Source organism: Zootoca vivipara, chromosome 4, assembly GCF_965207765.1.
Source record: "Zootoca vivipara chromosome 4, rZooViv2.hap1.1, whole genome shotgun sequence".
Classification (NCBI taxonomy): domain Eukaryota; kingdom Metazoa; phylum Chordata; class Lepidosauria; order Squamata; family Lacertidae; genus Zootoca; species Zootoca vivipara.
Window position 1 is genome coordinate 76,168,057 of NC_142587.1, and position 16,969 is coordinate 76,185,025.

The 16,969-nt window shown below is 41.7% G+C and overlaps 1 protein-coding gene across 2 annotated transcripts in view; it reads left to right on the forward strand.

Annotated features, from left to right (window-relative positions):
- Positions 1-976: 976 nt before the first annotated feature.
- CCDC169 (coiled-coil domain containing 169) overlaps positions 977-16,969 on the forward strand; it is a 28,171-nt gene continuing 12,178 nt past the window's right edge. Inside the window, exons 1-6 of one of the 2 annotated variants that reach the window (XM_035116215.3) lie at positions 977-1,262; positions 2,726-2,808; positions 3,759-3,869; positions 3,980-4,020; positions 14,768-14,866; positions 15,063-15,116. In XM_035116215.3, coding sequence (XP_034972106.1) covers positions 2,754-2,808; positions 3,759-3,869; positions 3,980-4,020; positions 14,768-14,866; positions 15,063-15,116 — 360 coding nt within the window. In that variant the 5' untranslated portion in view covers positions 977-1,262; positions 2,726-2,753. The remainder of the gene's footprint in view (positions 1,263-2,725; positions 2,809-3,758; positions 3,870-3,979; positions 4,021-14,767; positions 14,867-15,062; positions 15,117-16,969) is intronic. The other variant, XM_035116214.3, reaches the window with a different exon arrangement.

Below are 16,969 nucleotides of genomic sequence, written 5' to 3' on the forward strand. Positions count from 1 at the left end.
GCAACCAACTTGGAAGACTCAAAGACTGGACAGATTCATGGAGAATAATTAACTGGCTTGATCCAGCAGGGTTCCTCTTATGTTCTTAGTGTGTATCTTGTAACTTCCTACTTGGAAAGCCTTAGTTGTTTATACCATGAATCTTTGCTGCTGCTGGTGGTGGGGTTTGCCTTACTGTTGTAAACAGTAACTAATGTGGTAGCATTGGGGAAGCATCCTAGATTAGCTAAGAATGCTGCCACTGATAACACACTGGGGTGTCAGGAACAAGTTGTGGAAAACACCTGCAATAAAGCAAGCAGGAGGCTGCATTCCAGCCGTTTTTAAAATGCACTGCCTCAAAACGAGTGCAAGCTATCAAACTTAAAATACCCTTAGTTGATTTTGCATGTAGCGGCAGGGCATCGCCATGATGCTTGCCTAGTAGCCACTAACAGCCTCCTTCGTGAATCTGGCCAACCATCCTTTTTAAAGCCACCCAAGCTGGTCGCCATCGCTGCCTCCTGGGGGAGTGAGTTCCGAATATTAATTCGCTGCCACCCCTCACTTTGTAGTTTTAACAACCCCTGGAGTGCAGCAGTAGGATGGCCAGAGCTGCCGTGAACTCTAAAACCTCCTTTCTAAAACTAAGCACCCGAAGGGCTGCGGCGAGCTCCTTTTAAAACTCCAGCACAAGAAAACAGCTGCTGCTGCTGGCCCTTGACGACAAAGAGGCGAGGGTCCCTCTCTTAAAACGCTCCCGTCAACAAATCGTGCCTCTGCAGGCGGGCGCATGCGCGCCTTCCCCTGAGCGGCGACGGCGCCCTCTGCCGATCGGCCGCACGCTGACGTAAACCGGAGAGAGAGCGCTGGCACGTCTCCTTTGGACGGGCACCACGACGCGGACAATAAGGCACGCGGGCGACCGTTGATGTCACGTGTTCCCCCCATCGTTCCTTTCTCCGCCCCCGCCTTCCCGTCTCGCTCCAAGGCGACTGAGACGCAGTGCGGCTGAGGGAAGGGCGAGAGGCGTCATGGGAGAAGGGGCGGGCGGCGGCGAGCTGCCGGACTTCGAGGGGCTCGTGCTGGAACTGGGGCAGGAGAAGCAAATGAAGTGAGTCTCCTCCGCCCAGCAGCGCTGCGCAGGGCCCCGCGCAAAAGGGGCGCGTTATTACGCCGCGCCTCGTTTCTGACAGGGGGGAGCGCCAGAGTCCTCCCTAATAATACCGTAATAATAAGAATAACAACAGTAGTAACAACAACAATAATAATTCTAGTTACAGGTAGGTAGAAGTGTGCATGCACACTGAAGCTCATACCAATGACAAACTTAGTTGGTCTCTTAAGGTGCTACTGGAAGGAATTTTTTAAATAATAGTAATTGTTTGACTGCTTGAAGGAACTACTTTTCTACATGTGCTGTCACACACGGTGTCCCCTTCTGCGCCCTGTATTAATAATCATATTTTAGCTGGAGCATTGAAGGGCTTCATTTGTATTCATCGGCCTTACCAACAGCAGCCCTTCAAAGTAGAATAGTAGGAATTATATATCATGAGACGAGAGTGAGGCGGAGAGGGAGAGGAATAGTGGCTTCCGCCTCCCCAAAGGACCTGCTGGAGTTTATCAAAGAGGAGAGTCTTGGATCCAACACTTCCAAATGGATTGCGTAGCATGCTTGGCCAATTATACAGCTTGGCAAATCTCAGCGTTGACATCAGTTGCATATTTTTTTAATTAAACGTTCCATGTTAGAACATCGATGGGTGGTGTCTTTGGCTTCTGCCTACACAAGAGGCCACTACGCCTGAAATCATGTGGAGGTTAGAGCACAGTGTCATCCGTATGAACTTGGCCGTCAGCTTATTTGTGACTGAAGCTCATTTTTTCATGTAGCTATCACTAACTATTTGGGTGAATTCAGTATGTCAGATGCCATTGTTATCATCTGTCTTCTGTGAAATCAAAGTACATTGTATATCACAACACTCAGGTGCCTTTTGGGTTATTTTTGATATGTTATAACCCATGCTAAGCATTGTTATGGAAGGGTGGGTTATAAATGTAAAATACATGCTGCATTCTAGTTAAGTAGGGTTCCAAGATGTGGAGACACTGGGAGTGGGATTGGAATGAAGGAAAGGATAGGAGAGAAGCAGCTCCATGTGCTTGCAGAAATATACCGGTAATACCAATCCTCCAGAATCATGCATCTAAAATACCGCAACACACACTAAACTGGGCTGACCTTGAAGATGGTCGGGAAACTGCAACTAGTTCAAAACGCAGTCACAGGAGTTTTGAATGGTACCTTATGAGGGTGTGTTCCTCAGTGTAAAATCCCCCAGTTATCATTTATGTTGCCTTCTGTACACCTCTGGCCTGTCAGCCAAATGCAGCCCTCTGTATCTGGCCCTTGGACTCTCCCCTTTCACCAGGCCACAGCCCTAATGAGGTCTGCTCTGCACCCTCCTTTAGTGCTGCTGCCTGGCTGGAATGTGTCCTAGAACCATGATAATGTCTTTTCCTTGCCTGGATTTGGAGTGTGGGTGCGTGATGTAGAAACCTCTGGTTCTTGTGGGTGGGATGTAGCCTTTTGTACAAATATAACAGTCACACCTGTTGTCCATCCACTTTTGCTTCTGAGCCCACTCACCATTGCATGCATCCCTTGGGCTGAAAAACATTCCCTTCCCCTGGTCTATTAGAAGGTTCTAAATTTTGTAACTACTTGTCATTTCAACAGAGAAGTGCTAGAACTTTCAGTATTCGAAATGAAAAATACAGTAGCAGAACTGGAGAAAAGACTTAACAGTGTTGAGGATGAAGGTAAGATACTAAATTCTAGCCGCCTGAGAATGTAATAAAAAGCCCATGATGTTGTACATCTAATTACAAAGTAAACACAACAAGAGTCTCCAGGAATTGATATTAAATTGCCATTTAAGTACCAGACACTCAGCTGTGCATGCTGATCAAAGCATACTGTTGCATTTTTCTCACTTCCATGAGTAGCAAGCTGCAGGAACAGCAGTAAGTGGGTTTGAGATTCTTTTGGAGGAAAAAGCACAGGAAGCTTGCAGCATTTTTGTAATATTTATTTTATGAATATTCACCAAAAGTGGGGGCAGAGACAGCAGTTCCAAGACAGCAGATACACTAATACGCATCAGTTCTCTAGAATGACAAGGTGCTTCAGGCCCAATTCTTAGCACATGTTTACACATATACTCCCTAATTCTGCCTCTTACCTGCCTGTTCCAAAGAAGTTCCCAAGAACTATCAGGAAATATCTTAATGGTCCATGGTCAGAGCTGATGGGAGTTGTGGTCAAGCAACATCTGGAGGCACCATGTTGCCAACCCCTGTCTTAACAATTACCTACCAGAAAGAGACGTCAGCTGGCCCATCTTCCCAGCAAATGGAATCTGCCAGCCATCTCTAAGGATGGAATTTGATTCAGATTTCCAATGTGCGGAGACAACAGCTCACTTGCTGGTACCAAAACCATTAAGCATCCTCTGCCAGTGAACACTCAACCTGCCCAGTTTTTAGCAGGGAAAGAAGTCTTTCCCCCTATCAGGTACTTCATTCCTTCTGCATTTTTCTGCCCCGTGGACCAAGAACCTATGAGATGTTGTTCTAGCATGTTAAGGATTTTGGTAGCCTTGTCAGTTTGTGCTGCAGATGAATATTTTAGCAAATTACTCAGAGTTTAAAATAAAACATTGTTAACCTTAAATGAATCACACTGAATTGCAATTTATTTTTGCTTTTAGACAATGAATGGAAAACCAGGTATGAAACCCAAATAGAACTGAACAGACAGTTAGAAAGGCAAATTGGCCTTTTCCAGGGAAAAATGGAGCAGGTTCATAAAAGCCCAACAGGTATGGCTTAAGATTTTTTCTTTGGCATTGACAGCTATTACTCACAAACATTCTCTGTGCTTGCATATTGTTGATCAGAAGGCTCATGGCATTTTTTTTCTTATTTGTAGACAGATTGGCATCTGTTCGCTCCTTTGATCAAATGCATGTGGTAAGTATGGTGGCATTTTAACTGAACAAATGTCTAGCAATTCTACTATATAAGGAAATGTATGTTTTATATTGCAGATAGATTGGTAATCTTGAGGCACATCTACTCCCCTCTCATTCTGCCTTGTAGCATTTCATTGAGGAGTGGTTTGGCTTAAATAATTGCTGGCTTTTACCATTGAACTGCATAATTGCTGGCTTTTACCATTGAATTGTTGTGCTTTTTAACCACCCCAGCCTCTTTTCGACTGTTCCCATGATGGCTGCAGGAAAAGCCTGCATGGGTCGGCACCCAGCCCATGGTGAGACAGTCATATGTGATCACTGCTCTGTGTACAAATTGGCTTTATAATGCATTGGCACATGCTGAGAATAAACCCTGTTTCTTAGGACTTCTTCATGCATTGCTGAGTAGTGGGGATATCCTGTTGGCCTATTTGTTTAAGAGACTTCTATACTGTTTTTAGAACAATTGTTTCACAAATTCCCAATACCCTTATCAATAAACATTATTTTTTACAAAATCAAAGGAGGAGTCTGCCTAACTTCCTCTAGAATTGAATTCCAGAGGGCAGGGATGCTGCAGAGAAAGTCATGTTTCTTGTGTTCACCATCCTGATAGATTTTGCTGGTGAGCATGTTAAAAGGTCAGATCTTAAGGTATAGTTAGACTGATGTGGTGCATGCTGTCCCTAAGATAACCTGGTCCCAAACTATTTGGCTTTAAAGGCCATCATCAGCACCTTGAACAGGGCTTGGAAACACTGGCAACTGGTGCAGCAGATGGAGTATCAGCAAAACATGATCTAATATTCTCGTCTCAACTAATACATGGCTGCATTCTGTACCAGCTGTAGTTTCTGAACCATCTTCAAAGGCAGCCTCATGTAAAGCAAATCAGAGCAGTCTAGTCTGGAAGTTGCTAGTGTATAGATACCCATGGCATGATCTGGACTCTTTAGAGCAGGTCACAGCTAGCATGCCAATTGAAGCTGTTTACAAGTGCTCTTGGTGGAAGCAGCTACCTGGGCTTCCTTGGTGAGAAGCTAACCCTAACCCTTGGTGAGAAGCTAACTGCTAATGTGTGTGAGGGTGGGGTGCAATCTCATTAAGAATCCACTGAATTCCAGTATCCAGAGTAGTCAGTTTCTCCAACCATGACAATCTGGAATAAACTTCAGTGATACAATGATTGCAAAATGCTATGAACATGGATTAAACTTGGACTCCTGACACATATGCAAACAGGAGCTTCCCACCCCTAACCCTAAATTAGAGATTAGAGAAACCAGGGAAACACCTCAAATGACCTGTTTTGGAAGACACATTTGCCTGTTTGAATTTTTGTAATACTTTAAAATAATATGAGAAAAAAAAATGTTTCTCTCAAAGGTTACAATATTTGCATTTAATACTGGAGGTGTGGGATGAAGTATTGTCTTTTGTTTGCTTGCTTGCTTTTGTTTCAAATGCTTTCGCTGAAGTCCAAGGTTAACAGAGGCTAAATGGAGAGCTGGCAGAACCATTTAGAAAATCCTCTGCTTTTTACTTGGGCAAGGTTAGAAAGGGTGTTCAGAGTTTGGTTAGATAAACTATGGGACTGTACCACTTCTTAGACTTGGGAGTGTCACTGGGTTTGGTCCCTGGGACTTTAAACATCCCACTACCAAATCTTTTGGAGACTGATTGCTTTGCTCCTTGTCAGCTGCAGATCTTGGACTTAGAACAGATGACATCTTAAGCCAATTTAAGATTGGCAATGTTATTAGTTAATTTAGAACTCTTAAGGGAGAAGCAATTTTTCCTAAAATTTCTCTAAGATAACTTATTATTAGTTGACCCCTTTCCTAATCAAACTGAAGCCAGTTTGCCTTCTGCCAGTGACCATCGTTTATAACAGGAGAACCAAATTAGAATAGGCAATTCTACCAGAACTTGGCCTTCCCCTACAGCTTTGTTTAGCCTGCAAAGGTTAATAAGCTTGAGTTAAAGTAATAAGGTAATAATAAAAAAATAGGTTTTTAGGTATCATGGGGACAGGCATACTGAAATCAAAGTAGAATTTTTAATGGTAATGAAAATGGTTGGATGACAAATGCAGGAGCAAATTGGATTTTCAGTGTGCAATTGCTGCTAAAGGTCACTCTGCTCTGTCAAAGAGACTTCTTTCTGAGAGTTGTTTTTTTCTCTGTGCCTTTTACAGTCCATTGTTACCTATGTATAATGGTGTTTCTAAGGTATCTTTTTAGCTTGGTTTCTTCCCCAAAGGGGTGGTGGAGTAGAACCATTGAACATGATTAGATGCAGCAGGATAGAACTAATAGGTGTAACGTACAAGAAGAATCTGTGTCTTTACATTTCAGGGTAGATATTGAAACTGCTCCCTAAAATCAAGTGGCAGCTCAGTGGCATCCCTGCTGTCAGCTCTGTTTCATTGGCACATTCTTTAATGCCCCGTGTGCTTTATTTTATACTGGCAACAATTATGAAGCAATCAAAATGCAATTCACTGGAAGCATCATGCACTGTGAATTTTGCTTTCTGCAAAATTAGGAAACCAGCATCCTTTCATCAAAAGAGATTTCAGGGAATGTACAAAAATTTTCTTCAGAAATTATCCTCTGCTTCTGCCATGGTGACAATACCTGCATGACAGCAACCTAATAGAAAGATCCTGATAGGCAAATACACTGGTGACAATTGCAGGGCTTTCATAAGTATGATACATGTAGTTGTGATACCGTCTTAGCAACATTTCTGTTGGGAACAATTGAGGAAGCTGGGGCACATGATGAAAATTATAGTGGATATCATTCATTCTGTAACCCTGCATCCATACCAGTTTTCCTATGGGAAGCTACAGAACTTGGGTTTCAAGATTCAGAGACAGTAATGATTCTGAATTCAAGTTTCTGTGTTTGTGCTCGGGTATTGTTAGCAAGTTTCCCACAGGCATCTGGTTGGTCACTGTGAGATCAGGATGCTGGACTAAATGGGCCACTAGCCTCATCCAACAGGGATTTTATATTCTCAACATGAAGGAGGATGGCTGTGGATAATGATGCCAGAAAGTTGAAGCATAGGGCTGTGGTATTTCTAGTCCTTGTGTGTGTGTCATATGTATATGCAGAGAGTAGTAGGGGGCGCTAAGACTGCACTCCTAACTTAATTTACCTGGGAGTAGGCTCCACTGAATTCAGCTGGACTTGCACCTGAGTAGATGTGGGCATATTTGTGCAGTAAAGGGCAGAAAAGAGATCACAAGAGCATGCCAATTTACTTGTAAGGAAATATTCCAGTTTGCTGATATGGATGCCATTTTTTATGGGCAAGTTTACTTACAGGGAAACTCTCCCACTTGCCAGGAAAAGCACCCTTCTTTTCAGATTCATGTGAGTATTGGCACTACAGCTTATTTTGAAATTGAGAATAATGTTCCTCACAACGTCACAGCAGACATCACATGGCATTTTGGAAATGTCTTTTTACTGGGTGAGACCAGCGGTGGACTTTGGCAATCTTTTGTAGTATGGAACTCTGTGCAAGGCCAAGATTTGGCGCCCACAAATGGATCTTCTCAATTATGGATCTTCTCGATTTTGCGCCCCCCTCAACTTGGCACTGATTTTCCCATGATAAAACTCTGAATTGAAGTTCTAATTAACGGCATGATGCCCCCACTGCCAATTGCATCAGTTGCAGAGTGAAGCAGGCCTTTCAAGTGTGTTCTGGGGTATATCCTAGGAAAAACAACTAGTTAAGAATGACTGAAGTAATACAGTGGTACCTTGGTTTGCATATGTTTTGGATTACAAACACGTCAAACCTGGAAGTGTGAGTCCCGGTTTGCAACCTTTTTTGGATTACAACCCATTTTTTTGGATTACGAACAACTTTTTTCTGGAGGCCCCATTGGCGAAAGTGTGCCTTGGGTTACTACCTGTTTTGGTTTACAAACAGGCCTCCGGAACAGATTATGGTTGTAAAGCAAGGTACCACTATACAGTCATACCTCGGGTTGCGAACATGATCCATGCGGGAGGCACGTTCGCAACCCACAGCGTTCGCAACCCGCAGCGTTGCATCTGCACACGCATGTGATGCAATTCGGTGCTTCTGTGCATGCACATGACATCATTTTGTGCTTCGCATGCACGAGCACTGAAACCCGGAAATAACCCGTTCCGGTATTTCTGGGTTCGGCGCTGCCCGCAACCTGAAAACGCGCAACCTGAGGTATGATTGTATAGGTTTATTCAATAAACTTGATTGTAAAATTTAGAATTAGCCACCAGGGGGCACTTCATATTTATGCTAAATATGCTCCAGGCTTTTAGGTCCTTAGTTTCAGAGTCTTTTAGCTCCTGACATACAGTAGGTTAGTGAGATATTTTACATATTGATCACAATTCAGGTAATGATAGCTACCTTGCAGTCCCATTGGTTTCAGTGATTACAGGAGGCTTAAAATTGCTCTAGCATTGGCTATGTTGTGCCCATTGTATTTGTGTGGTTTATGTTTAATTGGAGTGTTGCCATGTTGTCAGTTTTACCACAAGCACCATCATGCGTACAGTATAAATAATTCCATATATGTGCAATGCGACTTTTGTTACAGTAGCAAAAGAAATAAATTAATTAATTAAAATGGAGCCTCTCTAGTCTTATTTTATTTTCACTAATTGGTTGCAAATTTAAGTGCTGGCATCCATGAGCTTCACAGTTGTGGCTTATAATGTTAAAATATGTCATTAAGCCAGCTGATAGAGACCACCTATTGGCTTTTGAAGGAGGGAATGTTGTTCTCTCTCAGATGGGATATTTGCATTCAGTTTCAAATGGCAGGTTGACTAGATTACAGGGGCTTCACAGTGGTTGTCATTTCCACAACGTGTCAGACAAATACATCACATCTGGGCCTCTACCCAATGGAAAAAGTCAAAGGGAATTGAGATTAAAATAAATGTCACTAGCTCAGCAGTTGATATGCCAAATTTTGGGGAAAACAAATTTGCAATCCTTTGGGAGGGGGCTTAAAATGCAATTTTAATTCTAGGGACTAATTAATTAGAAACGCTACTTGCATTGCTAATTGTGCAATATGCTATATTATCCAGAATGTGATTACTGTGTATGTTAGTGGCTTTAAAAAACCAGAGGCTGCCTGCAGTCACATAAAACAGTTGAATAATAGTTAAATCAGCAATACTGCAGAAGTGGAGAAACAGGGGTCTGATGAGGCAATTGTCTCCTGAAACCTGAGACTTTGCTAAATACCAAGAATAAAATATGAAATCAAGGGAGCAGCCCACCCAAATTTTGATGCTCCACAGCCTTTTAGGTTGTAATCTTTTGCACACTTACCTAGGATAAATTGATAAATCTGTCAATTTCAGTTTCTCTCAGTGTTCCTTTCTCCAAATCTTAACTTCAGTCCACCCATTTCCATATCACTTTGTGATTTTTTTTAAAAAAAACTGCATAAATTTCATACATATGCCATGTAATATGCATGTTTTTAATGCAGTTTTGCCTAATATACACATTTTGTGAGCAGTTTCCCCTCATCTGAAGCACTTTTGTACATTGTTTTCATGAATATATGCATTTTTGTGTATGCTTTCTCCTTTATACACCTTTTTCTATGTATTTTTCTTTTGTTGGAGAACAGCAAAGCAAAATTTGGAGAAGTACAAATTTTGAAGGATAGCTTGGTGCATTTTGGTTTGCAAATTGTTTTGGGAAGTGCAAATTAGGTAGGCTTGCATTTAACCAAACACATTTCTCTCTCCTCTGTCCTGTTCTGTCCCTATCTGGGAGTAAGCTCTATTGGCCTCGGTCCAGTATACCTGAAGGAGCGTCTCCTCCCCCATCATTCTGCCCGGACACTGAGATCTAGCGCCGAGGGCCTTCTGGCGGTTCCCTCGCTACGAGAAGCCAAGTTACAGGGAACCAGGCAGAGGGCCTTCTCGGTAGTGGCACCCACCCTGTGGAATGCCCTCCCACCAGAGGTCAAAGAGAATAACAATTACCAGACCTTTAGAAGGCATCTTAAGGCAGCCCTGTTTAGGGAAGCTTTTAATGTTTGATGGATTTCTGTATTTTAATGTTTTGTTGGAAGCCGCCCAGAGTGGCTGGGGGAACCCGGCCAGATGGGCGGGGTATAAATAATAAATTATTATTATTATTATTATTATTATTATTATTATTATTATTATTATTATTATTGAACATAGTGGGACTCACTCGGAAGTCAACATGCACGTGATTGTACAGTTACGTATTCCCCACTTCCCTGAGTACCGAGGCATTCCAAGAGCAGCCTTTACTCCAGTTTGGTTTCCTTTGGAGAAAGAGCTCAGTGGAGACTTAAGGCATTTCTGTAATAATTTGAGTTTATTTATAAATACACAAGGTGAACAAAGGTGGAGGCACACAGCCTAACCCATTTACGAGCAGCAACAGTCCTACATCTGCTGGTCAAAGAAGGCAGCTTTGTATCCCTAGAAAGCTTTAGATTAAAGCTCCTATAGCTATTTCTTTCTCTCAGGAGCAAATTAGCCAGGATGTCTGTCACATAGTTGCTTGCACTTGGGTAGCTGATTATTACAGAATAAATAGTTGGGTGCAGGGAAGCCGAACTCAAACCATGACTATGATGTTTGATGTTCTTTCATACCTTCACCAATTCCTCAACAAAGGAGTAGGCTACTTCAAATGGCAGTTACATTGACAACATTTTGGATGGCAAAATAATATTGTTTGTTCTATGGTTTACTCATCAGCTCTTTTAGTGATTGTTTCTTGTCTCTGAAGCAAAATTGGGATACTCACTGGTAAATATTTGTTTAGTTCACAGTTCGCCTTCTCAAAACCCAGGAGAGTTGTATGACAGATGAGACTTATAGCTCCTGACATGTTGTCATTTTGTCTGCGCTACAAAGGTTTCTTTTTCCCATTTGCTTGGGGGGGGGAACACATTTGTTTTAGGGATCCCCCCCACACACACTGAATCAAGAATAGAATGAAATGTCATTCAGCCTACATTTTAAACTGCAACCTATTTCACAGTTCCCAGATTTATACGCTGTGTGGAGCATGGTTGACAATCAGATTTTGTTTACAATACACTTCTGTGTATTTAGTGATAACAGTTTTGGTGCAAAAATGCATATTTTACATGGAAATGTGTACAAAAATGCATAAATTACATATTTTCAGGAAAAATGTATAGAAAACAATACATTTTTGCATACTTTAGGGGAGAGTGTGAGCAATAATGTGCATGATTTAAAAGAAAGATTCTATGCATTAAAAAAATCCACAGGAAATGAGACAGAACAAACTAATGATTGAACACATGCAAAACTGACATGGAATAACACACATATGAATTGACGAACATTCTCTCCGGGACAGTGAGCAACTGTTGGTTTATATTAAAAAAAAGAAACATTTTTTAAAAACCTAAAATAACAACAAGCAACTTCACAAAATCTATTACAATACTCAAAACTACTGAGTGAAAGGCCTGGGAACAGAAGATAGACTTTGCCTGGTGCCTAAAGTTACCAAAGTAGGAGCCAGATGAGCTTCCCTTAGAGGGGAAAAAGGTTGTACAGGCAGGGGGGCCACAGCATAAAAGGCCCTTCCTTTCCCTGGACTACTGATGGGGACCCCATGTGGATGGTCATCAGATGACCAAAGCAGACAGGCAAGCAGACAGGAGTTCCTAAATGTTAGTTATCCTTTTTCTGCGTAGATCCAATTAGTTTGACTTAAATCCACTGCCATTCAGATCTACTGGTTTTCTAGGCTCTAGTATATCAATGGTGGAGGTTCTTCATTTGAGAGAGAATCATCTATAAATGAAAGATGCATGCCTGACTTTGGTGTTTATTCAAGAAGAAAAAGTAGTTTTTCATCTTTCTATGCTGTGTGTTACTTTCTCTAGAGAAGATTAAAGTTAACAGTCAGCTACCCAGCTATGGGAGAATTCGTCTTGCAGTCTGTGCCTGTTGTGTCAGTTTTTGACTTCAAAACCAGCAGGGGATTTATTGTAATATGTCAGCATTTTTTTAATAACATGCCACCTTTGTTCACTTCTCTGTAAACTGTGCTCTCTGGGGTTTTTTTTTTATATATATAAAAAGAATACTTCTCTCAGCAAGCTAAAAAATGGACAGCTCTATTGTGGAACTAGTGTGATGTATTTTTAATGATCATATCCAAATAGCTCCTCTTACTATATGCTGTTACCTGATCGCCCCCCCCCAAAAAATAAATACCCTGTACCTGACTCCATAGAACCTCCAAGAATTTCTGCAATGAGCTTCTTGCAGTAGTCCCATCACAGTGAAAATTTTTCAGTGCAATCTGATGCATGCTTACTCAGAAGTAAGTCCCACTTTGTACAATGGGCCTTACTCTTTGACTAGTAAGAGTGCAGTTCGAAAGCATGTCAAAGTGCTAGTAGATAAATAGGTACCACTCCGGTGGGAAGGTAAACAGCGTTTCCATGTGCTGCTCTGGTTTCGCCAGAAGCGGCTTAGTCATGTGGACAAACATCGGCTTCCTTGGCCAGTGAAGCGAGACGAGCGCCGCAACCCCAGACTTAACTTACTGGACTTAACTGTAAGGGGTCCTTTACCTTTTTTTTTTTTTTTAAGTCCCACTAAATGCAACTGAGCTTCCTTCTAAGAGATCTGTTTAGGAGAGCATTGTCGGGATCCATTTTGCATAAGCTGATTCCTACCTGTTTCCATGGTGATAATGGAGTGGCCATATTGCTTTATAATCGACCTTTATGACACATAAACATCTTCCTCTTCATTTTAAAATGTTGAGATTGGAGGTTACACAGGAGGCTTTCTTGTGAAGAACTTTCAGAGCAGTATGCAAGCTGCGTTTGCATAGGCTTGACTGAAATGGCTTGCAGGTCAAATGGAGAAGGCTGATGGTCCTAATTAGGACCACGGGCCAGAGATTCACCACCTTGGTTGACACTGAGTGGCAAGAGCTCTCCAGGGTTTTAGAAAGGGGTCTTTCCCAACCCTACCTGAACATGTAATGGCAATCCATGGTTTTCTACAGTGTGAATGAGCTGGGGCAAGCTTCTGGTTCACACACACTTTCCTCTCCTTCTCTTTAATGACTGCAAGGTGGAGCTCAAAAGTTTTTTTCTTCCAGTTTTAAGCCCAGTAAGGTTATGATGATGTCTGAACTTGCAAGTTTTGGAGCCTGCCTTTTTCTCAAACTATAGTTTAAACCAGGGGTCAGCAAACTTTTTCAGTAGGGGGCCGGTCCACTGTCCCTCAGACCTTGTGGGAAGCCAGACTATATTTTGAAAAAAATAATGAATGAATCCCTATGCCCCACAAATAACCCAGAGATGCATTTTAAATAAAAGGACACATTCTACTCATGTAAAAGCACCAGGCAGGCCCCACAAATAGCCCAGAAATGCATTTTAAATAAAAGGACATATTCTACTCATGTAAAAACATGCTGATTCCCGGACCATCCGCGGGCCGGATTTAGACGGTGATTGGGCCGCATCTGGCCCCCAGGCCTTAGTTTGGGGACCCCTGGTTTAAACTAACTGTACAGTGGTATCTCGGTTTACGATCGCTGCGGTTTGCGATCGATCAGTTTGCGAACACTGCGGACCCAAAAGTGCTTACATCCAGGTTCTGCGGTGCACGGATGCGCAGAAGCGATTTGCGCAGCGTGCGCATGCGCAGAAGTGCTCTATCGGCGCTTCGCGCACACGCAGAAGAGGCACTCCATTTACGGACTGCTCGGGGAGCAACCGGCTCCCCAGAACCAATTGCATCCGTAAACCGAGGTTGGACATCACAGGTTGGACATCACAGGGAACCGTGGTTGTTTTAAAACCAAGTGGAGGTTTCCACTCTCCTCCTCTGGTGGACAAGAGAGGGAGAGGAAATGCATAAGCTGAAAGCTTACTACAACTTGTTCAAGTAGCAGGAAGCCATAGTTTTCCATTGTGTCTGAACTGGACCAGTGCCTAAGACTTTTGAAGGAGGGAGAGAACTGACACAGAATTATGTAAATTCTGAAAACGATGCTGCCAAATCAGCAAGAAGCTTGTAAAGCAAAGTAGGTCTGTGCAACTGAACCATGATCTTTCCTACCCACGGCATTTACCTAAACTGGAGTTACAGAAAACACAATTTGCTCAGTTGGGGGAGGACAAGAATCAAAGTGAGCTGCAAGCATCTCATTAAGACATTGAAACTTTACAGTGCAGAACTGATAGCAACATATGGCCTGTTTTGTCTTGTCTTCATCTTTTTGGGCAAGTCAGCAGGAGACTAATAAACAGCAGGAAGAACAGTGACCGCAATTGCTAAGCATTAAAAGTGCACATTCATAAATTCAGGATGGTAGAAATTGTCATTTTTTTTTCATTTAGTGAAATAACAAGAAACTATGTATAAATCTAAAAAAATTCCTTCAGTAGCACCCTAAAGACCAACTAAATTTTTATTTTGGTATGAGCTTTCCTGTGCATGCACACTTCATCAGATACACTGAAACAGAACAGAATCAGTGTATCTGATGAAGTGTGCATGCACACGAAAGCTCATACCAAAATAAAAACTTAGTTGGTCTTTAAGGTGCTACTGAAGGAATTTTTTTATTTTGTTTCGACTCAGACCAACACGGCTACCTACCTGTAACTATGTTGCTTTTATTCTATTTTATTTTGTACCTAATGGCAGGATTCTTTAAATCAATTTCTTAAACAACTGGGAGAAGAGAAGAGAAGTCTGGAGAACCAACTGAAAGATTACGAGCTTCGATTGGAACAAGAAGCAAAGGTTTGTATTTTGCCATAACCAGCACCTCAAATACTTTAGAAGTTTTTATTTGCTGTCCAATATGTTGTTGTTTACAACACTGATGAAAAGTATACAAGAATGAATATATAAATAAATCCTGTAGAGTATTATGCTTTTCTTTAGTCTTTTGTCTGTTCTTCTGTTGTAACTACTTATCTGTTGTTTTGGAATTTAGGCTTACCATAAAGCTAATGATGAACGCCGTGCATACTTAGCCGTGATTTCACAAGTAAGTCCAAAAATCTCTGTAGCCTGATGAGAAAATATTTTATCCTAAGCTGATCATTACTCTTTTCCCGCTGGACTTTTCTTCTCTATTTTAAGCTGATTTGCCTCCAAGCCAGAAAACTCTGCAAAGCTAAGTCTGACTCAGCTGGAATGCTAGAAAGGGATGTTAATCACTCTTGCCATCTTTTTGCCCATGTCGAATTAAATGGTTGAATCTGTGCTTCCACCCTTGACAGCCAATTGACTACTTTGTTCCACCAGCAGCAGCCTCATTTCTGTACTGCATTAAGTTTTACTGCTGGTAGACAGGTTCTCTGCATATTACTTCTTTCTCCCCCAGCTGCAATTCTATTAAAAATAAGCCTTTGTACCACTTTGAGATCATCATAAGGTGGAAGGTCTTCAGTTACATATTTTCGTTTTCTACATCAGTCCTGACTAGATCATTGCCTCTGAGTAACCACTGGCTTTTGTTGGCTCATTACTTGAGTTTAATTAAACTTTGAAATGCAAAAGACTTCCAGTCCTTTACAAAATATTCCAAAGACTTGACTGTTTGGAAGGAGGAAAGATGATGAAGTATCCCATTTTTAAATATTTTTCTTCTGTCTGCAAAGCCTGATAACTAAAATTACCTGGGGGCCTGCCAGTCTCCTGTCTAAAAAATGTTACTGAATATGTTACTCTATTAAAAATAATATGTCTGTTATGCTGCCTTAATTTTCCTCAAAGTGGCTTACAAAACAAATCCATACAAAAACATAGCAGACTAACAATCCTAACTATGTCTACTCACAGGTCAGTCCTGTTGTATTCATTGGGGCTTAGTCTCAGGTGAGTGGAGTTTAGATTGCAGCCTGATTTGTCCCATTCATTTCAATGGGTTTCAAGTTCAGCTATCGTATTATGGGTTGGATCCAGACTCAGCGGAATAATAAAACAACTGCAAAACATAAAACCGCAAAAGTCAGAATTATAAGAACAGCACTTGAAAGCAGTAATATATCTGAAATACCACAAGAACCCAGGAGGACAGGATGGTCTTCTCCTGATGCCTCAAATATAGCTATGGAGGTACCAAGTGAACATGTCTGGTGAAGGGAGTTTCATAGTTTGGCTGCTACCAGAAAAGGCTCTCTTGCCAATATGTTAGCTTCCAAAACCACAAGTAGGAAAAGGATCTGTGGAGACATGAAAGTGGGAAGCTGTCATATACTGTACCAAGTCAGACCATTATTCCATCTGGCAGTGGTTATCCAGAACTTCAGGCAGTCCTACCTACAGATGCTTTGGATTAGACCTGGGGCCTTCTGCATGCAAAGCAGATGCTCTACACAGCCCTTCCCCAATTGAAGATGATTTTAATTGGCAGTCAAATTCATATTGGAGAAGGTGGTCCATTATATAATGTGGCTCATTCAGGGTCAAAAACGGCACTTTGAATTGGGGCTGGAAGTGGACATCACAGGCAACCTGATGAGTTTCAGTGTTATTTTAATGAACTTTTCAGAAGGTTCCTTGGCCAGCCCTGTTGGTGTGCCTTCCCTGGTTCAGGCTGCTAAATAGATTTAGCCTTTATCCATTTATTTAAATTATTGTATATAGACTGCTTTTTAAACAAAATCTTTCCAATTATATGTGAACATGCCTGTGAACACCCAGCTGAGTGACTGAAAAATATCCAGTGTCTCAGAATGGAGCATACTCCCTCTTTCTCTCACATATGGCACATATTACATATATACAGTGTTTCTCCTTTTTTAAGACGTAGTCATAATATTCACCGCCTGCCTTGCTTTGTTGCTTACGGTTGCTTGGGCAACCTGAGAGCCAGCACCATTTTGAAAACACCAC